Source organism: Carettochelys insculpta, chromosome 1 (assembly GCF_033958435.1).
Source record: "Carettochelys insculpta isolate YL-2023 chromosome 1, ASM3395843v1, whole genome shotgun sequence".
Classification (NCBI taxonomy): Eukaryota; Metazoa; Chordata; order Testudines; family Carettochelyidae; genus Carettochelys; species Carettochelys insculpta.
In genome coordinates, this window is record NC_134137.1 from 172,402,855 (window position 1) to 172,424,984 (window position 22,130).

At 48.7% G+C, this 22,130-nt stretch overlaps 1 protein-coding gene and 1 long non-coding RNA gene across 4 annotated transcripts in view; one reads left to right on the forward strand and one right to left on the reverse strand.

Annotated features, from left to right (window-relative positions):
• The window catches only part of LOC142006900 (uncharacterized), a 109,358-nt gene that overhangs the window by 79,048 nt on the left and 8,180 nt on the right, over positions 1 to 22,130 (forward strand). For 2 of the 3 annotated variants that reach the window (XR_012643851.1, XR_012643852.1), the window contains exon 2: positions 17,958 to 18,084. The exons of the other annotated variant lie outside the window; for it this stretch is intronic. This is a non-coding gene — a long non-coding RNA (uncharacterized LOC142006900). The remainder of the gene's footprint in view (positions 1 to 17,957; positions 18,085 to 22,130) is intronic. 3 annotated transcript variants of the gene reach the window in all.
• CRYAA (crystallin alpha A) lies at positions 5,971 to 8,801 on the reverse strand. The gene is made up of 3 exons (XM_074983407.1): positions 8,613 to 8,801; positions 7,321 to 7,443; positions 5,971 to 6,180 (listed from the first exon to the last, which is right to left on the reverse strand). Exons 1-3 carry the CDS (start codon positions 8,799 to 8,801, stop codon positions 5,971 to 5,973), a joined length of 522 nt encoding a protein of 173 aa, XP_074839508.1.

Below are 22,130 nucleotides of genomic sequence, written 5' to 3' on the forward strand. Positions count from 1 at the left end.
CCAGCACCGACTGGTGGGAGCGGCTGGTGCTTGGGGAGTGGGACGACGACCACTGGCTCAGGAACTTCAGGATGACCCGGCAGACATTCCTGGAGCTGTGCCAGTGGCTCACCCCTGCACTCAGGCACCAGGACACTGCCATGCGGCGTGCCCTCACAGTGCAGAAACGGGTCGGCATCACTGTCTGTCTGGCCACTCCAGACAGCTACCGATCCGTGGGCCAGCAGTTTGGTGTCGGCAAGGCCACTGTCGGGGCTGTCTTCATGGAGGTAAGCGAACCAACGGGGGGAGGGCAGGGCAGGGGAGAGGAGGCCAGGGCAGGGCAGGGCAGGGGGGCCAGAGCAGGGCAGCGCAGGGCAGGGCAGGGGGGCCAGAGCAGGGCAGGGCAGGGCAGGGCAGGGCCACGCACACCCTGCTCACCCCTCATTGGTGCTGTCTCATGTGCTTTCTCTGCAGGTTGTGCGTGCCATCAACGCCATGCTCCTGCACAGGCTCGTGAGGCTGGGGGACCCAGATGCCACCATCGCCGCCTTTGCCACCCTGGGCTTCCCCAACTGCTTCGGGGCTCTGGATGGGACTCACATCCCCATCCGTGCCCCGCATCACAGTGGAGGACGATACCTCAATCGAAAGGGCTACCATTCTGTCATCCTCCAGGCCGTGGTGGACAGCCGGGGACGTTTCCAGGACATTTACGTGGGCTGGCCTGGCAGCACCCACGAAGCCCGGGTTTTCCGGAACTCGGGCCTGTGCCGCCGGCTGGAGGCAGGGACCTACATCCCCCAGCGGGAGATCCCTCTGGGGGACACCACCATGCCCTTCTGCGTCATCGCAGATGCGGCCTACCCCCTCCGGCCATGGCTCATGCACCCCTACACAGGCCATCTCTCCGCTAGCCAGGAGCGCTTCAACGAGCGCCTGAACCATGCGCGCCAGGTGGTGGAGCGCTCATTTGGCCGCCTGAAGGGACGCTGGAGATGTCTCCTGACCTGCCTGGATGCGGGCCCCAACAACATCCCCCAGATTGTGGGTGCCTGCTGTGCCCTGCACAATTTGGTCGAGAGCAAGGGGGAGACCTTTTTCCAGGGCTGGGCTGCGGAGGCCGCCAGGGCACACGTCCAGCCACCTGCTGCCCCCAGTCGGCAGGTGGACCCCGAGGGGACCCGGGTCCGGGAGGCCCTGCGGGCCCACTTCGATGAACAGGCTGCGGGGTGAACTCTGCCCAGGCCCCCTACTGCCCACCCCTTCCTCCCCCACACTCCTGCCCCAACGCCCACACCATGGAGCACCCCACCGCCCCCGCCCCACTTGTCCTGGACAAATGACAGCACGCACTTGTGGCTGAACGTAAACTTTTTTTTTTCTTTCCGAAACTTTTTTTTTTATATAAATAAATGTGTGAACCACAAACCAAAAACTAGGTACAAACGTTCAACAAAAGCAATATGTACAAAAATAAAACAATACAAAGAAACAACTGTCCGCCATAAAAAAAAGAAAACCAGGGAGGATAAAGGGGAGAACTATTTACATGGGGGGGGTGGGGCAAACGGGGGGCCGAAAACAACAGGGTCCAACTATATACGGGGGGGGGGCCACGTCCCGGGCCCCTCGCCCCTATAGCCCGGCACTGGGCGTTGCCGGCCGGGAGCCCCGCTGCACTCGCAGCCTGGTCCGTGGCTGGGTGGGAGCGGGCTGGACCGGAAGGTATCAGTGCCGGCGAGTCTCAGGTGGCTCCAGGAGTCCCTCGGCGCTCCTGCCCTCGCCGGTGGGTGGCGGGGCGACGGCGGACAGGACGGCAATGGGCGGAGCAGCTGGTGGTGGGGCTGCAGGAGCAGGCAGGGCGGGTGATGTTGCGGCTGGCGCGGCATGGGGGGCCAGGTAGTCCACCAGGCGATTAAATGTGTCCATGTAGGCCCCCCATGCCTCCTGGCGCCAGGCCAGCGCCCACTCCTGCAGCTGGAGGTGCTGCTCCGCGACCTCCAGCTGCCGACGGTGGATGGACAGCAGCTGGGGGTCCGTCGCCGTCGGCGGTTGGAGGCGCGGGGTCTGCCGTCTAGCCCGCCTTGGGGCCAGTCGGTCCTCTGCCGAGGGGCTGCCCTGGAGCGATGGTCCCGGAGGGCTCTCCGGGACGACTAACGCCTCGCCGGTGCTCTCTTCCGGTCCTTCTGATGGTGCAGGTGCAGGACACAGGAGAGGAGGGGGGGAAGAAGAATGGAGACAGGCGTTAGTGTGGGCCCCGAGCTGTGGCCTTTGTCCCCCCAGCCCTGTGCTGCAGGTTCCCCATCCCCATCCCCGGGAGATGCTGCTGTGATGGATGGGGTTCAGGGGTCCCCCTGCCCTGCACCCCGTCCCCTGGTGGGAGCGACTCTCACTTCACCCTGCAGGGTCTGAGAGCAGGACAGGTTTCTTAGGCCACAGATGCCCAGTTTATGCCAGGAGTGACAGCACCAGCTGTCGGAAGAGACAGTCCTTCCAGCCCGTCGTGGGGAGAAGACCCCAAGGGGTGCCCCTCTGGGATGCAGCTTTCCCCCTCCTCAGGCTGGCTGCCTTCCAGCTCTCCCTTCCCCTAGCCTCTACCTGTGGCCCCCGCCCTCGCCCCCCAAGTCCAAGCCAGCTCGGCTCCTCCCTCCTGTTTGTTCAGGGCAGAGGTGTCACCTGCCAGCTGTAGCCCCAGGATCCTCCTTTGCCCCTGGGAGCTATTCGGCTCTTGTTGCTCATATGTAGCCTGAGTCTCCCTTTGGCACTCCCCCCACTCCATCACATGCTGCTGCTGCGGGGTGTCCCACCCCCTCCTCCCGGGGGCCCCTCGAGGTTCCGCTCCCCCCTGGCCCGGGGATGGGGCATGGCACTGTCATGCGGGGTGGGCGGGGGCAGGGGCTGATGGATGCAGTGCTGTGAGGGCCATGGCCGTGGTGTCCTTGGGGCCATGGCCATGTGAGCATGTGGGGGGCCCTGGACACATATCTGTTACCCCCGCCCCTCAAGCCCAGGGGTATCCACCAGAGGGGGGTATCTACCTGTCAGTCCGCTCCCACGGTCTGGAGATCCCCGGGGGGCGGAGGCCCAGCTGCTGCTCCGGGATGGCAGGAGGAGGATCTGCAGGCTGGATTCTGTGGAGGAGGAGCCCCCCTCCTCCTCCTCCTCCTGCCGCGATGTCCCGGGGGTGGCCTCCGGGGGGGGCCCCCGGGGTGCGGGGCTTGCCTCCGGGGCGGACTCCGTCTGCAGGGCCTGCTGGGGCTCGTCAGCCGAGGTGTCAAGGGTGGCCGGAGGGGAGGAGGTGTGCCGGGGGCCCAGGATGTCCCTGAGCTCCCTGTAAAAGGGGCAAGTGACGGGGGCAGCCCCAGATCGGCTGTCCGCATCCCGGGCCCGGGAGTAACCCTGCCGCAGCTCCTTGACCTTACTCCTGACGTGGTCAGGAGTGCGGGCAGGGTGACCCTGGGCAGCCAGGCCATTGGCCAGCCAAGCGAACGCATCTGCGTTCCGCCTCTTGCTCCCCATTACCTGGAGCACCTCCTCCTCGCTCCAGAGCCCCAGCAGGTCCCGCAGCTCGGCCTCCGTCCAGGAGGGGCCCTGCTGCCGCTTCCCAGCCTGGCTGCCCTTCTGGCTGGGCTGGCTGCCCTGGCTCCCCTTGGGGGGGGTCCCCTGGGGGCGCTGGGGGGGCTGCCGGGCAGCCATCGCAGCTCTGTGGGGCTGAGGGTGGTGCAGGCTGGCCGCGTGTGCAGGCTGCAGCCTGCACGTTCCCTCAGCTTCCTGCAGAGGAAGGGAGGGGGAGGGGACCTTTAAGGGGCCGCTCCACGTGGCCACCAGTGAGCTGAGGGGCTGGAGAGAGCGTCTCTCAACCCCCCAGCTGATGGCCGCCATGGAGGACCCGGCAATTTCGACGTTGCGGGATGCGGATCGTCTACACGGTCCCTACTTCGACGTTGAACGTCGAAGTAGGGCGCTATTCCGATCCCCTCATGAGGTTAGGGACTTCGACGTCTCGCCGCCTAACGTCGAAGTTAACTTCAAAATAGCGCCCGACGCGTGTAGCCGCGACGGGCGCTATTTCGAAGTTAGTGCCACTACTTCGAAGTAGCGTGCACGTGTAGACACAGCTGAGGTGAGCAAATCAGAGAGTAGAGGGGTAGAAGTGGGGGAGGTGAAGAATTAGATTAAGCCAAGTATGCAAACGAGCCCCTCTAGTGACTCAGAAAATTCCCATCCTGGTTCAAATCACGTGTTAATGTGCCAAATTTGAATATAAAAGCCAGCTCGGCTGTTTCTCTTTGAATAGTGGTGTGAAAATTTTTTTTTTCAGTAGCACGCATACGCTGAAGTCAAGTTAAGTTAAGTTCTGGTCTGGCTATGGTCTGAAGAAGTGGGTCTGTCCCACGAAAGCTCATCACCTAATAAACTATTTTTCTAGTCTTTAAAGTGCTACTGGACTGCTTTTTGTTTTGATAGTATATAGACTAGCATGGCTACCTCTCTGCTACTTCCCAGAGGAGTGTGCGTGTGATGTGCTTGTGAACTTGTTTTGTTGCGTGTATATCTCTGAGTATCAGCATCAGGCATTAATAGAATAAATATTTGGATTAAACAGGACAGACTTTTGACGCTACTGTCTCTAGTTAGGAGGCACTTGCCTCTACAGATGAGCAAAATTGTTCCTGATTTTTTTCAGTAAAAAAATTCTGCTGATGCTGCAGATCTCAGACTTTCAGACTCAGTGTGTCACATCTAAAATCTCAAAGTACTTAGCACACTAATTTGTGATTTTAATACTTAACAATTTTCAATTTTTATCCTGATATTGTATTTAAAAAAAAACATTCCAACTGATTGCAACCTGCATTCCACTAGGTATATGTACGCTGACCGGGGAACAGCTGACCTAATGCATTTTAATTGTGGAGAGGGTGAAAAGGGAATGTATCTATGTTTGCTCACAACAATATTTAATGAAAGCTTTGAAATAAACAAGGGCTTCATTATCTTATCTATTGAGCTAACTGAATTAAATGTCTCAAGGTTTGGATAGAGAAAAACAGGAGAGTGTAAGAACTGGTCTCTTTTTGAATTTCTGTTTGGAGTGAACGCATATGCTGAGCAGAGGTAGACAGTGTGTGGCATTTTAACTACAATGACCTTGGAAGGAAATAAATAAGTGAAATGACAATTGCTTGTTTCACATTTTTTTATTGACTGACTGCCACTGACTGAGTTCTCAGATTGCGTGTCAGATATCATCAGAAGAGTTGGAGCTACATTAGAATACAGCAAGACTAAGAAAGATGGTGCACTACATTCAGGCTGGAGAGAGCTCAGTAGGGATTTGAAGCCTCTGTACATTGATTGACCCCCTCTCCCAAAGGGTCAACAAAGATATCAGAGAGACGCCCTCCTTCTTGCATTGGTTGTCACTAAAGGAAGATGCTGCTGTTGTGGTGTGAACACATACACTTAAAAACTCTGCTGAAAAAATGTTGGAAACACCGCCCCCCCCCCCAGTAACATGCTGTTACTCTCTCTTTTGTTCAAAGAAACTCATGGTACGTTAATGGCAAGTGCACAGTACTTCAGGGTTTTCTCACGGTAATCAGTTCAACTCTGACTTTAATTTCTTTAGGCTAGAGCAGGTGTGCTGGGTTTTTCATCACACAAGCCTTGTGTTAATGCTGGGTGTGTTGGGAGCTAAATTAACTGTGCACTCGTTCATATTTGGTGGACATTACCAAATCCAATACAGTTTAAAGCCCTTTTCAGAAAATACACCAGTTTTGCAGCACTCGTGTTTCATGTCATCCTGACATCACAATGGGTTGGCTTAAGCTTCAAAGTCCACTACCTACTCATCCAGCCCTTCATTCATCCAAGAATTTTTTTAAAACAAAGATACTTCCCCTAGATATTCATTGATGTCTATGCAACAACTCTGCGAATGATGTATGACAACAGCCTGGATCTTTCATCACCAGGATCAGCTTAAGAAGAAGGCGCCGAGGTAAGCTTCTCCTCATGGGATACAGGAATGGGTCTCTCACTATAGTTGGTGTCCATATGGGACCGGACCTTGGGGCCAGAGAAAGTCAGCATGCCATCAGCAGACAGAGAGCAAGTGATGGAGGATTGGTCCACACTGGAAGGCAGGCGGTATCTGCGGTGGAATTCACGGGAAATGTAGCCATGGTCATCCTGACAACAGACAAAGGGAACAGGTGGCTGAGTCAGAAACAGGGCATGGTGTGCAACTTAAGGCACACCCCATAGCATGTGTTAACCTACCTCACGAGAGGAAGACTCCATATTCACATTAAATTCCAAGCAATTATTTCAAAAGCCACTCTTGGCTCACAATAATATCATTGTCTCCTGTATGGCTATGATTATACATCCATTTTATTCTACCCTTCACTTTATTAGAGACAAATTCTGCCCTAGCTGACATCCTGCACACCACTCAGGTCAACTGAGCTACACAGTGTGTCAATCGGAGCAGAATTTGACACTTAACAATAGGATGGCTGTGACAGCAGTGTTAAGTGCCTGCTGCTCCCATTGACTTCAGATGAAGTTGTAGATGCTCAGCACTCTGAAAATCCGATCTTTCAGTATGCTGGAAGCATCATGAAATGAAACAAGAGGCCATAATGCTGGCTCCTCTGATGCTGTTGGCTGAAAGACTGAGAACTGAAAAGAAAGATCAACACTGAAGTGCCTTTTTAATCCCTTTATGGTAAATTAGCCACAAAAAATTGCATCACAAATATTGATTGGGATCTGAAATTTTGTTTTCCCAACAACTGTCTTTATGGGTGAGAAGAGTTTTCACGTGCTCCACTCCCCCTCCTCTGGTGTTATTCACACTTTAATCCTTGCTTGACTTTCCATGTCACATGTGGCCAGTTCCAAGACTGAGGCCCTTAGTTGTTTTGGTTTTGTTTGTTTTACACTTCTTGTCCAACCCAGCATATGAAAACTTGGCTTTCCAAAGGTAATCCTGCATTATGCAAACTCAGTCATTCTTTGACAGCTTCAAATAACACTCATTTTCTAATCAGAGGTTATAATTGAACAGAGCGCACTGTTATCCAACTGTTGTGAAGTGTGATGGCTGAAAATAAAGAAAAGGCAAATGAAATCAGGTTTGGTCTTTGCCAGAGCTGGGAACCTACCTTTAGTGCCTCTGGTTTAACCTTTGGAAAATAATTCTGGAAAAAAATAAAGAAAACAATCCTTCCCCCTTGTGTTTCCCCAGCTGAAGAACACCTTAAAGTCAGAAAGAGAAAATAGCAGGATCATTCCTTTCCCAAGTTGCAAGCTTTTTCTGCTGACCTGTCTTTCACTGTGCTTGCCTTTGATTTCCACAAAGTCATCAATGATCTTCACACTCAGATCTTCAGGAGAGAAATGTTTTACATCCAGGAAGATGGTAAATTTGTCCCGGTCAGATCTCACCTGAAATTAACATTGTAAAAAAATAAAATATCAGGTTGATGCCAATAATCTGCTGACTCAGAAAAAAGAAAAAAAAGGTAGTTCTCAGACTCTCTTTGCATGTGATTGTCTCTGAAGTAATTTAAGAAGGCTAGAGAATGACTATGGGCCTGAGCCAAAGCCCACTGAACTCAAAAGGGCTCTCCATTAAAGTAAATAGACTTTGGCTGAGGCCCTGTGACTGCAAGACTGGTAGAATTCTTGCAGTCACAGAGCCTCAGCCAAACTCCCTGAGTTTGTCTCACATTGCTCTCACTGTGTCACTCTACCTCTCAGTTATTTTTCAGAATCTATCGCTGGAGATTTATTGGACATTTAGGCTGTGATCAGGCTCTAGAGATGAGATTGTATCAGGCATCTAGCTTCATCTGTTTTGTTAATCTAGTACTTTTGCTTTTTACTCTTTTAAACCTCACTTTGGCTGTGAAGCTCAGAAGGAAAGGGTGATCTGCAGCTTTGTGGCCTGGGTTGTGCTGTGTTCTTGGTACTCTGAGCTCTGCTGGACCTCTGCTCCATTTTGGGAAGAAACCTGGGGAAGGTTAGAAGAATGCAGAAAGCGCAAACATCTGCACTCTATTTAAAACTTCAGATTTGACTGTTCTGAATGTAACCTAAGGTACAAAATGTTCATTCTGCACATAATCTTTGGAGAATTGTTCTTAGGATTCCCTGTGTGGCATTGAGAGCAATAGAGCGGGCATGAGAGAAAGACAATGGGGATGGGGAAGGAAGAAGAAATGAGAATGCTTATTCTGAAAATTGAATTTCTACCTGTGTTCCCACCCCCAACAAAACTGAGCTAAATATGAATGATCTTGGAACAGAGGAAGTTTTGTTTCCCCCCAGCAGACAGCAAACTGCTGTCAGTCGTAAAGTGATCATTTTTTTTCAGTATTGCAAAAATACGGTAGGCCAAATCTATTTCTTAAAGGGACAAAATGATTTCCTGTGAAAATTTTCTTTGCTGGTCAGATGGACTTAGTATTTTGCAGGAAACTTGCTAATATTCCTGCACCTGTTCACATCAGAGCCAAATTATATTGACTAATTGAATCAAGAAAGTAGCAGGTGAGTGTCACTATTAATGAATTGGCAGCAGAGGTAAAAGGTATTCAGTAAAGGAGTCTTACCTCTGAAATGCCTGATTCCAGGATGGTGCGGAACAGAGAGCTCCTGTAATAGGGGCTGATGGTGGAAGAGAACAAAGGCAGGAGATCGTAATCGAGGAGACCCTCTCCAAAATACTGGTCAAACAAACGGCTTGGAAATAAGGACCCAAGCGCTCGTTTGAACCAGGGGTGCTGGATGGTAATGTCCATGTTTTCTGCTTCTGCAAATTCGATGGCAGAATGAAGACAGTGCAGTCTCTCTGGACAGTGATGTCTTTGCTGGACTGAACAGAGGAGGCTCAGAAAGTCTCCCTCTATATATACCATTTTCACAGAACAAGGGCATTAGTGGGATTTCTCTGGAAAGACATGACCTCATGAGGAAAGCAATCTGGTCAGCAGAAATGCAGAGGCTGGCCTGAGGATGACAGTCTGGTTAGAATCCGTGCCAGATTATCTGCCGACAGGAGCTGCTCTCCAATGTGTTAAGCTATGTGGGGCTACTGCTGCTTAAAGAGAAAACCAGTTCCAACCGTTAGCACAGACAGCTTTCTTCTAAATTGAATGTCTAACGGTGTCTGTTTTGTGAAGCTCTGTGACCTTTGCCAGCCTCTTCCACGTTGATTTGTTGATGTTTCTTTCCTCTCCTGAAACCAAGAGGGAAAGCTCCTTTGCAAAGAATGCTGCAAGAGGACAAAGATGATTGAGTTAGGATGACATAGGTTGAAAGAAATCACTTTTGTTGACATGCTGTTATGTGTCTTAAACTCTCTGGTCAGTGAGAGGTTCTGTGCAGCCATTGACACTGTCAGGGAGGATGTTCAGGATCCTAATAAAAGAAATACTAAAGTATGTTTAAAGTAAGAACAATGGGATTTCATTTAATCAAAAGAGCAAGAGAATCTTGGATATTTTTGCCAGGTTAAAAAGAGAAGAAAAGTTATTATCCATTATGACAGTACCAAAAGGGCTCTTTGAAACCTTCCTAATTTCATTTTTAGACAGTGGATCTAAATCCTTTTAATCTTCTAGCTGGAAGCATATTTTTCAAGTTCAAACACATTTTTGCTGTATTTTCCTGCATTACTGTAGCAGTGGCACTGGCCAGAGCCCTGGTCCCCTTTGAATTTTCAGAGGTACGCCACACAGTGAAGCTCTGGGTGTTGGGGAAGACACACCATGATCTGGGTGGTGCTAAGGGCTGAGTCCCTGAGGTCCTGCCCCTTCTACCTGAGGCCCCGCTCATTCCAGGGGTTCAGAGATGGTGTCCCCCACCACACCTTGCCCTCAGGCCGATGGTGGCTGTCAGCCCTGCTAAGTATGAGCTTAAGTTCTAGTATCACTGAAAATGAAGTGGCTAAATCACCTTTGAAAATAATAATTAGTTTTCTATGAGCCACATTTTAAAGATATTTGAGTGCCTAAACATAGAGATAGGCATTAGCAGGCTTTTTAAAAGCATGTAGGCAATTTTCTGCATTATCTTTTGGAGATATTATTGAATTAATTTTAATTATCCTTGGAGTCCATTAAATGCAAAGATTAAATGCAAAGATTACGTATTACAGTGGGCCTGGATGACCAAAAGATTACATTAAGCAATGTGATAGATAAGAATGAAATTCTGGAACAATATAGGTGAAGTAGATTTTTTGTGACATATCTGGTAGGAAGTGAGGGAAAAGTCCCTCCCCCAACACACTCCAAATATGCAAAAGCACATCCCTTTGAAGCGATGTCCTGAAGAGGGGGCGAACCCCTGCTGATTACCTGTTCCCAGGGGATCCCGAGGTCAAAGGTTCACAATATATATGGGAATGACTCGCAAATGTTGCTGTGAGATAACAGCTGTTAGGCACTTCTTACCACAGAACGCCATGTTGGAGTTGGGGGGCGTTACCTTAGGAAGACTTATGAGCACATGTGTAGGTTTTTAATATATTTTCTCTGTAATGTTTTCACCTTAAGAATAACTGGGCTTGCTTAGAAAAGGCTGTGTGGTAACTTTTAACTGTGGACTGTTATGCTAGTTATAGCCTCTGAGGAGAAAGCTGAGCAGGCCTACAGAGAAACCCAAAGTGTAGGAGCTTGGAAAATGTCTGATCAGGAGGAAGAGACATGGATCTCTATACGAAAAAGATGATGGTTTAAGAACCAGAAACCTGAAGAGGGCACCCTTGCTGGACCACAAGGGGTTAATACTGGTGCCATTGCCCTGAAAGTCACAAATGTGGTGGCAGCACGTGTGGATTTACAGCAGGCTGAAGGGCTGTGAAAACAAGTATGAGACATGGATAGTGACATCAACATCCATGGATGCGGATACCAGCAGCTATAAAGTGGATATCTCTGGTTTTGCAGTCTCTGCCTGTGAGATAGCAAAGTCAAGCACCTCCCCTTTGCCTCTTATCATTCTGCTTGGTACACTATCAGCTCTTATCTCAACAGAACAGGGCACCTGTAACAAAACCTTATCCACAACTAATTCCACTTCACAACGGTAGGACTGTAGGAAGATTGGCTGGGAAGTTCTAAAGCCATGTCTATACATCAATAGCGAGAGTCACAGCTAGGCTGTGTCTACACGTGCCCCAAACTTCAAAATGGCCATGCAAATGGCCATTTCGAAGTTTACTAATGAAGCGCTGAAATGCATATTCAGCGCTTCATTAGCATGCGGGCGGCAGCGGCGCTTCGAAATTGACGCGCCTTGCCGCCGCGTGTCTCGTCCAGACGGGGCTCCTTTTCGAAAGGACCCCGCCTACTTTGAAGTCCCCTTATTCCCATGGTTGACAAAACCCTCTAGTGTAGACATAGCTAGAGGCAGTAGCTAGATCAGTGGAATGATTCTTCTGTGGATCCATTTGCACCTACAGTGGCAATGTAGCTACGTAGAGCTAATTTCTAGGTGCAGACCAGGCCATATATCCAGATTCACAAAGGTGTTTAGGTTCTTAATACTCAGTGAAATCAGTGTTGCATGCAATATAGTTATAGACATGTTTGTTCAGGATATTAGAGAGATAAGGAAGTTAATGTCATATCTTTTATTGGGCTGAGTTCTGTTGGTCCAGTACAAGATATTCATAGACTCCTAGGGCTGAAAGAGACCTCAGGAAGTCATCTAGTCCAGGCACCTGCCCAAAGCAGTACCCAATTAAATCATCCCAGCCAGGACGTTGTCAAGCCAGAGCTAAAAACCTTTAGGGATGGAGATTCCACCACCTCTCTAGGTAAAGCATTCCAGTGCTTCACCACCCTCCTGATGAAATAGTTTTTCCTAATATCTAACCTACACCTGCCCCTCTGTAACTTGAAACCATTGCTCCTTGTTCTGCCATCTGGCACCACTGAGAACAGCCTCTCTCTATCCTCTCTGTACCCACTCCTTCAGGAAGTTGAAGGCTACTATCAAATCACCCCTCAGTCTTCTCTTCTGCAAACTAAATAAGCCCAAATCCCTCAGCGTCTCCTCATAGGTCATGTGCTCCAGCCCCCTAACCATTTTGGTTACCCTCTGCTGGACCCTCTTGTCTGAGATGAATTCAATGGAAGTTAGGAGCCTAAATACTTCTGAGGATCTGAAGAAAGACTGGAAAATCATTTCAGTTATTCATGCCCTGTGCTTGACTCCTGTCCCTTAGCATTGACCAGGGGTCAGCAACCTGCAGTTCCGGAGCTGCACACAGCTTTCCATGGAGCCACTCGCAGCTCCAGGTGTTGCTGCCACTTAAACAACGCCCACTGTTAAAAGGGAATTTAATTTTTTATTTAAGAGGCATCAGCCTCTGGAGCCGCATGTGGAGTCAGCTGCAGCAGGGAGCCCCGGAAGAAGAAGCTGGCAGGGCGCCCCTGCCAGAGCCCTGATGAGAAGCAGGAGGTGCGGGGGTGAAGGCAGCTGCAGGAGCAGAGCAGGAACCCGGTTCCACCCACAGCATGCTGCTCACCAGCCACCACCAGATGCTGCAGATGGGCATCCCTGACCATATCAGGGAAATGGGAGAAGAAAGCAGCCAGCTCACCCCTGGCCATGGCCAGCACCACTTCCTCCACTCCCAGCCCGCACGGGCCTCATCCTCCACTCCCAGCCCCCGCGGGCCTCATCCTCAGGCTGCCACCCTGCTCCCGCCTGGCCGACTGGTGCTGCTCGACTGGTGCAGCCTGCTCCATGTACTGTGCTCAGTGGTGGCAGCCAAGGAGAGAAGGGCGGCTCTGCTCCAGCCATGGTGAGGAGCCACAGCCAAAGGGGGAAAAGAGGTGGCTGCTCTTCCACCAACTGTTTGCTTCCCCCTTCCCTGCTGCCACCAACAACACCAGCTTGGAAGCACCCACCCGCAGCACCCGGCATTAGTGTCACCGCTGCCCGGATCGTACCATCCACCTGCACTGCGAGGGGGGCAGAGTGAGCACCAGCTCCAGTCTGCCTCCTTGTACCTGAGCAGCCGGGGGAGGTAGGCAGCGCACAGAAGCAGGTAAATCCTGGGGGTCGGGGGGGGCAGGTTTGCAGGACGGGGGGTAAAACTTGGAGATAAAGGGTCGGATTTGGGTGTTGAGGCAAGTAAAGTCTGGAGATGGGGGTAACAATTTTCTAACTGGTATAAATATTGGGTGTGTGGCTCTTAATATAGGGGCTACAAAAAGGTATGGTTTGACTATTTATTAAGGACTGTCTCATATTCACGTGCACTGTGGCTCTGGAAAAATTCATTTTGTAACCGAATTTGAAAAAATGGCTCTTTTTGCTATTTCGGTTGAAGACCCCTGGCATAGACACATTCCTACTCCTGGAGCCTCTTCCTCCTTATTTTACATGCATGGAGTTATTTTTATTGTACAGCTCTCTGTGCATTTTCAACCCATTTCACAATTCAGCTGTACACTGGAAAAGCTAAATATCGGCTCCCCTCACACACAAAAACAGCGTTTTTTTTTTAATCTAAAGAATTTAGATAATGTCAACAGTCTGCCTCAGTGCAGCCAAAGAGGCTTTAAAAATTACTAACAATTCCTTTTTTCCACCTCAGAGCCCGTGTCCTGAACACTAAATAAATCCCATCAGTGTTTGGGACGTATAATGTCATTGTTGTTGAATCACTGATGAATTTACACATTGTTAATCCCTGGCATTTATTCAAACCAGCTCAGCAACTTTCAGCAGCACAATGCATTTAATGTTTCCATCAGTGAGTTTGCACAGCAAACGAGAGGCTATGGTCTCTGAACTTCAGCTTGCAGGATTGCCAGCTGGTCAATATAGTGGGAAGGCAGTGGAACAAGCCTGAGAGAAAGGGGGAATAAAAGCACATGCATGTTTGGAATTGTATAGCAGTGCTACGTAACAGTAATACCCAATTGTCTTAATCCACAGATATCAAAACATTTTATAAAGGAAGCTGGTATAATTATCACCACTTCTCTGGGGCTGTGTCTACACAGTGAAGTGATTTCAGAATAATGACCATTATTCCAAAATAACTTTGTGAGTGTCTACACAGCAAAACTACTATTTCAATATAATTTTGAAATAGCGGATGGTTTATTTTGAGTTCTGTAAACCTCATTCTACGAGGAATAGTGCCCTATTTTGGAATAGGGGCTGTAAAGGCAGGGAATAGGGGTTATAGCCACAAAAACTAAGATAAAGAAAGTCCTCATTAGGGAAGTAGTAACAGAGAAGTGGGTCTGTCCCACGAAAGCTCACCTAATAAACTATTTTGCTAGTCTTTAAAGTGCTACTTGACTGCTCTTTGCAGATGATGCAGCTCTTGTCACTCACAGTGAAAACACATTATAGTCACTGATGGATTCCCTAGCCAAAGCCTGCAAGTTGTTTTCCCTTGACATAAGCATGAAGAAAACTGTTGTATTCACTCAAGGTATACCTCAGCGACCCAATGTCATTCTGAATAACAGCCCATTAGATGTGGTTCAACAATTCTGTTACCTTGGATCTACTGTCACCACAAACCTATCCATGGGCAAAGAGCTGAACATCAGAAAGGGGAAGGCAGCTATGATTTTTGGCAGACTTACGAAACAAGCATGGGACAATCCTAAACTGACAGTGAAAACAAAGATGCTAATCAACCAGGCATGTGTATTGAGTATCCTGCTATATGGTTCTGAGGCATGGACCACATACTTGAACCAGGAGAAAAAACTGAACAGCTTCCATCAACTGGCAAGATAAAGTTTCAAATGCAGATGTCCTGTCAAGATCTGGCATACCCAGCTTCATATCAGTCCTCAACAGCAGAAGACTAGGATAGCTTGGTCATGTGAGACGAATGGGTGACAAACGTCTTCCCAAAGCAATCCTCTACGGTGAACTGCCATGTGGGTCGAGGACAAGAGGAAGATGAAAGCTGAGATTCAAGGATACATGCAAAAACACCGTGAAAAAGTTCAACATCAATCCAAAATTCTGGGAATCTACATCATCAGATTGAAATACCTGGCGACAATTGCTAACACAGGGCACATCATCCTTTGGTAGTATATGTGCAAACCATGCAAAAGAACTTTGTCTTAGAAGGAAAAACTCTCAGACTCCAGAATTCAGAAATAGACTGATATGCGGGTATTACAATTGACCGCGCAAATCAAATATTGGACAGATAAGCCACCAGCGAAACTGCAGACTCAAACACTGCCCATAGATCCTCACCGCTGCTGTTAACCATGGTCTCTCAAGATGAAAAGGGGCTGTATAGGGGCTATTTTGAAATAGGGGGCCTCCAGCCCACCCAAAATGCCCTGCAGCCAATCAGTGTAGAGGATCTATTTTGAAATAGCTGAGTGGTATTTCCATATGCATTTTGTGCGTAGACATGCTATTTAGAAATAAACTACTCTGGAAAATCTCTTCCAGAATAGCTTATTCCTAAATAATGCTGCTGTGTGGACATAGCCTGGGGCTAAGTCTATACTAGGGAAATAAGGCAATTTCAGATACACAATTCTAACTATGGCATTTGCATAGCTAGAATCAACATATTGGAATCGACTTATTTCCCGAGTAAAGACTTACCCCAGGCTCATACAGACCTAGCCTTTGTACTCTCCTGTTGATCTCCCTTACTCAACACAATAGCTTGGAATACAGGGGTTGACTGCAGACCCCAGAGAGATCGCTTTAGAGCATCTTTACCAGACACGCCAAACTGAACTCTGAAAGTACAGACAAGCCTTCGGAGAACAGCTAGGGGAAGTGAGGTGTTAAAAGTCACTCAGCAGACCACATGCAGTGTCAGGATTAGAAGTCCATTCTCCTGGTCTCTGTAAAGTGCCCCATGTAAATGTAACCCTTCTGTTAACGCCAGATGCCTGCCAGAAGGGCCGGGTTCAACTCTTGTGGGGTTTTCCTGTCAAGGATACAACCAACCAGCTCGAGCCCCCACCCAGTGGCCTGGGACAATTTCACCCCCGTGCTGAGTGCCTGTAAGGCGGTTCTCCGCCCCCCTCCTCACAAGCACAGAGTCTGAGATAGAAATGGCTTATTTAATGATCATAACCTACCCCAAGGTTACAGTGACAGATGCAGTATATCTCAGCACAGAAGAGACAAACCCCCTTTACCCAGATACCATCCCCATATGCAGTAGAGCCCAGTCTCTTGCTTGGGCTCTTGGCCATTTACCCCACACACAGTGACAGGGTGTACCCTCTGCGGTGCAGTCCCAAAACCCCGCAAATACATCACCAGGGTAGTACTAGGTATCTACTTGTCTGCAGCCTCCCCTTGCTGCCACCGCCACTCCTACCAGCCACCTACTTGTTGTTGTCAGTGTCACTCCCACCCCCACTGCTTGGGATCACCCTAAGGCAGAACCCTGTGATTTCAGCTCTTGGTACTTTTAATAGTGGGTTTTACAAACACCCTAGTATTCAGTTCTATCTTTCAACAGGTGGAGAGGATTAGTCAAGCCAGGCTTATAGCTATAGGGACAAGGCATAAGCAGGACCATGATACTCAGCAAGCTAGCTCTACCAACACCCCTTCCTTCCTCCCTTACAGTGCTTTAAACCAGGGAGCCCTGCATAATCAATGTCTTACACAGCTATGGCGACTGCCCTGTCCCCCACAACAACTCAGAGCATTGGTGAGATCTCACAACTCCCACATTAAGTGTCAGCTTAAATTGTGATTTTACAACTACATGTTTACAATAGACAAAAATCTCATGGCTTACTTGCTACCCATTAGGCTTTGCCTGAAAAGGTATCACACCTGCACACCTTTGCATTCTCATGCAAATGATCTCTGGGAGACAGATTCCTCCCAGCCTTCAGCAGCATTGCCTTTCTTCTGCCACATTCCCTACATCAACAATGTGGTTTTTAGTAACAGAGAGGAAGCCTGCTAGTCTATACACTATCAAAACAAAAAGCAGTCAAGTAGCACTTTAAAGACTAGCAACCATTTGCTAGTCTTTAAAGTGCTACTTGACTGCTTTTTGTTTTGATAATGTGGTTTTTGTGTGATTGGTTGCTTGGTTTTTGGTATGAATCTCTTGCTAAAAAGAAAGCGGATTGTAGGCAGTGTTCCCTGTAAGCAGAGTGCTTAGGCAGCTGCCCAGGAGAGATTTAGGTGGCGCCCAAATGATTAGCAGAGCATCGCCAGCCAGCCACAGCCAGCAACATGAATTTCTATTAGTGGTGCACATAACAAAAGTTATTCCACACATGGAAGGAAACAATTAGCAGGAACACTGGTTGTAGGCCATGTCAAAAATAACTTTTCTGAAGTGACTGCAGGGTTCTTTTATGTAAAACCAGACAAATAAATAATGTTCTTCTGAGCCCTTTAGGGAGTGATAGATTCTGCAAGTGTAGTCCCTGTGCAGACAGAATCCCCAGCATCCTTTAGGGGAGTTGGAAGTGGGACGTGGTTACCGTAGGAAGAGGGTGATTGTAGTAAGGGGAGCTGCAAGGGATGTTAAAGCCGAGAAAAGGGCAGTAGGGAAAAGCTGTCAGGAGACGGGACTAGACATGGCATTTGGAAGAAGCAGAAGCTGCAGGAGGAGGCATTCAGGGAAAAGGGCTTTCTCTGGTGTTCAGGGGGAAGGGATGGAGCGAGGAGAGGCAGAGAACAAAGGTGTTTGTTTGCTAGTGACTCAGAGATGATTTGGGAGGCTGCTGTATGGGGAATGGGAGAGGAAGAGGAGGTATTACAGAAGGAAGGTCCTTAGCCCAAAGGATGAAGGGAAGAGGCAAGCACACTGCAGCTGTGTGACAGTTTTGCACCTAAGTGTTCAATCGTTCTTGAGTCTGCATCAGATTGGATCAGATGCCAAGTATGAATGCTGTTGTGAAAACCCCTTTATCTCCCCACCCCTAAAAGCATGATGAATTGTTTAATCCCAGATGATTAAACTGGCAAGGACTTAACTGCTGATAAATCTGAGATGAAGTGGATCGCAAGTGGAGCCGCAAGCCAGTGATGACTTGGAAGCAAGGTGACCTCCCAGATGCATTTGAGAGAAGAATGGAGGTTTGTCTACACTTGAAATGCTACACCATTGCACTGCTTCAGTGTTGGCTTGCACTAAAGCAACGGGAAGGGTTCTCCCATTACTTAGTTAATCCACCTCTCCTACAAGCAACATCTAAGGTCAACAGAAGATTTCTTCTGTCAATCAAAAAAACTCTGTCAACCTAGTGCTGTCTGCACTGGAGGTTAGGTTGACTTAACTGCTTCATTCAAGGGTGTGGATTTCTTGCACCCCAAGCTAGGTAGCTGGGTTAGCTTAACTTGTGAGTGTAGACCTGGCCTGGGTCTGGAAGAGGGCGGCCAGGTCACAATGCAATGCCAGACAAGAGGGGAAGCAGGGGTATTGGACGGAGGAGGGTAGTTTATCTGGCAGCTCATAGTGATGTCTCAGGTTAGGAAGAGGACAATATAGTCCACTGCCTAGTATGCTTTTGGTACTACAAAGAGATTATATGTATTCGTAGTTATTTGTGTATTACATTCTAAGTTTTCCCTAAGCTGTGTGACCACACAGACATGGCATCCCCTAAAGCCCAACGCAGTTGCTTAGGGCTGCAGTGGGAAGAGATCTCGCCTTAAGCCCTGAAGCTGGGGTGGGGTGGGGGGGCAGGGGTGGAGAGGAACTGTACAGATACACAAACCACAAACCACAAACCAGTTAGTCAACATTTTAATGGAATGGGGCATCTGTCAATGACCTCAAGGTATGTGTGTTACTGAAGAGACATTATCGCACCGTTTTAGAGAGAGAAGTGGACGAGCTGACTTTTATATTCAAATTCGGCACATTAACACATGGTTTAAATCGTGATGGGAACTTTCTGAGTCACTATAGGGGCTCGTCTGCATACTTGGCTCAGTCTAATTCTTGATCTTCCCCCCCACCCCACCACTCTCTGATTTGCTCACCTTGATTATCTTTTTCTGATTTGTCCTCCTTGCTTACTGTTTTTGGTTCTCTGTGTCTTAAATATTGAGTCTGTTCTGGTCTGGCTATGGTCTGAAGAAGTGGGTCTGTCCCACGAAAGCTCACCTAATAAACCATTTTGCTAGTCTTAAAAGTGCTACTTGACTGCTTTTTGTTTTGTACAGATACAGATTACCTGCATGAACAAGGAACCAACAGAGGGAATGCATACTGTAATTTTGTAAAGCATGAAAGAAGTCTAGCACCTTTCCCTGAGCAAACAAGCCCAGCACCATGAAATCTGGGCTTTCATTTTCCCAGGGTGATTCCCAGAGCCTGGGAACATTCTGAAAGAGGTTTGCATGTGCCAGTAAAATCACAGTCTTTGAAATGCTATGCTGGGAGTTTTCTTCCCATAGAAGAAAAGAGCAATTGCCCTGAATAAAGTGCCCTGTCATTGTTATCTTCTGCTGTGAATGGTGTTCCAAGGCTTTTGACAAGGCTGTGCCAAACACAGGACCACAGACTTCATGTGGCAACTCCTTTCTTTTATAAAACAAAGTAGCAGAAATGTAGCACTTTAAAGATCAACAAAATGATTTATTCGATTATTAGTTTTTGTGGGACAGTTCCACTTCTTCAGATCGGAAGAAGTGGGTCTGTCCCATGAAAGCTCATCACCAAATAAATCATTTTGTTAGTCTTTAAAGTGCTACATTTCTGCTGCTTTGTCTTGTTGGAGTACAGACTAACACGGCTACTTCTCTGTTCCTTTATTTTATGATCACTGTAGTGCAGGCAATTTTTCCAGTGTGCACACAGCAGATCAGGAATAATGTGCAGTCTTCCGCTGAAATCATGGTGTGTTCCCCACACATCTCATGTATCTTGTGGCAGATGACAGTGCTGCCCTAGCACAGAACCGGCTTTCCCTCTTGTGAAGCCCTAAGTGTCATTGTCCCCCTAAGCTTTATGAAAAAAGGCTTATGAATATGCATTACTCAAAGATGCTTTAGACAAAAAGCCTAATGTAACATACTAATTTTAATGTTAGAATCTGCTGAATGTGTATATCCAATTTCTATGCATGTGTCATTCTTGTGTGTGAAGTTAGAAATATGACGCGTGACTCTGGTTTTAATTCTAAATGTGCTAACGTGGGCCATTACTGATGCTCTGGAAACTGAATGGCTTGGAGATCTAATCAGTAAGCCACGAAAAGTCTTGTGGCTTTTGTAATAAAAGAGGAGCCGGTACTCAGCCAGCTCCACCTCCTCAGCCAATCCTGCAGCTGGGTCTGCCGAGGCTCCAGTACTCAGTACCAGCACAAAAAAAGCACTGGTCTTGTTTGTCCTGTAAGCCCAAACTGTAGTGGGTCCTAAAAACACATATGGCCAGGCCACCTGATTCTGAAACCCATTTTGGATTTGATGCTCTTCCACCCAAAGGGAGAAAAATTAGAACTGAGCAAAACAGAATGTCTACCTAGGGCAAAAGGGTTGGGAAGTGGGAGGAGAGGACATACAATAGGAGCAGTTGCCAGCCTCCAGGAGACACCCCTCTTCCCCCCTCCCACTTATTACCTAAGGTGCCTGTCCCCCTCATCCAGCAAAAGGGGAGGAAGGGCAGCAGCACTGTCTGGAGACTTTATCCCACCACTCTGATTTGGCCGAGAAGCAGAGGGCAGTGCCTAGGTGTGGATGGGCAAGGGCGCATCATGAGGGTGCTGCATGGGTAAGCTGCACCCCCTCACCTAGATCCCTTGCCCCTGGCTTGCTCCTGCTCCCCCTTCTCACCCAGACCCCCTCCTGCAGCCTCCCTCCCACCCAGACTCCCCACCTTGCTCCTGCCCCTCTCTACCAGACTCCATGCCCTCCTGCTCCCTTCCTGTCACCCAAATTCACACCCCAGCCCACTTCTGCACCCCTTGCCTGCCCAGACCCCAGTCCATCTCCTACACTCCTTCCTGGTCAGACCTCCCACTGCCAGACTGCTCCAGAACCCCATTCCCACCCAGATTGCCCACTCCTAGTCCATCCCTGGACCCACTGCTGCCCAGACCCCCAGTTCCCAGGCTGCATCTGTACACTCCTTCCTGCCCAGATCCCACACTCCAAGCCCAGTTCCTTGTAGTTCCCTCTCCTCCCACACTGAACCACCATTTTCTCTCCACTCCAGAGCCTAGAGGGCCCTAGGCTCTGGTGTGCAAGGGGAATGAGGGATGAAGGAGTGTCTTTAATCGGTTTTTGGTTTGTTTGTTTTTTTTTCTCACTTCTAACTTATGTGGCCCCCAATGGATTTTTCTGTGGGCCTGTGACCCCCACTCCAAAAAATATTCCCCACCCCTGCCTTATGGAATGGGGCAGCTGCTACTCCACCACATGTCTACAGTGTAGCCTGTATCACAGAGGAAGCCATGTTGGTCTGTATCTTTGAGAACAAGATGATGTCCTGGGGCGCCTTATAGACTAAAAGATATTTTGGAGCATAAGCTTCTGTGGGCAAAGACCTGCTCCATGAGATGTTGCGGCATCTGATGAAGTGGGTCTTTGCCCACGAAAGCTTGTGCTCCAAAATAGCTGTTAGTCTATAAGGTGCCACAGGACTCAGTGTAACCTGTGTATCAATGGCCTGGCTTGCATGCATTCAGCAGCCGAGCCTGCCTCCAAGTGGCCACATTGTAGAGTTGCACACAACTCATATCTGTCTCCAGCGAGGCCCAGCTATTACACAGGTGTTTGGCATTAGGATTTCTGGGAGCACATCCGGAAGTCCTAAGTGCCTCGCCAACTAAAGCTGCTTGAGGAAATGGTTCATGGGGTACTGTGAAGAATGTGCCTGTCATTCCCGCGTTCTTACTCCATCAACATATTTACTTGAAGCACTTTCAGTTCCGTATTGTCCTCACTTCTTTCCAGTCTAGACCAAACCATGGATCCAGTGTGGGCCTCCTTATCTTCTACTGTTTGGGCCATGAAATAGTATTCTGACATCAGAACTTGTAGCAAAAGAAGGTTTAATTACACAATGAGCAGGTGCAGGATAGTGGTAGATGTTGCATTTGGTGGACTGCAGGCAAGAAGGTACTCCTTAGAGAACTGTATAGATGCCAGCGTGGGCAGCATTCTTCATTTGATTG

What these genes read in the sequence shown, in the direction of transcription:
- CRYAA (XM_074983407.1), bottom strand. Translation starts at nt 8,801, where the DNA reads ATGGACATTACCATCCAGCACCCCTGGTTCAAACGAGCGCTTGGGTCC. An exon ending in TGGAATCAGGCATTTCAGAG is followed by an intron (nt 7,444 to 8,612) that starts GTAAGACTCCTT and finishes TGTTAATTTCAG; the next exon opens with GTGAGATCTGACCGGGACAA. An exon ending in GCAAGCACAGTGAAAGACAG is followed by an intron (nt 6,181 to 7,320) that starts GTCAGCAGAAAA and finishes GTCTGTTGTCAG; the next exon opens with GATGACCATGGCTACATTTC.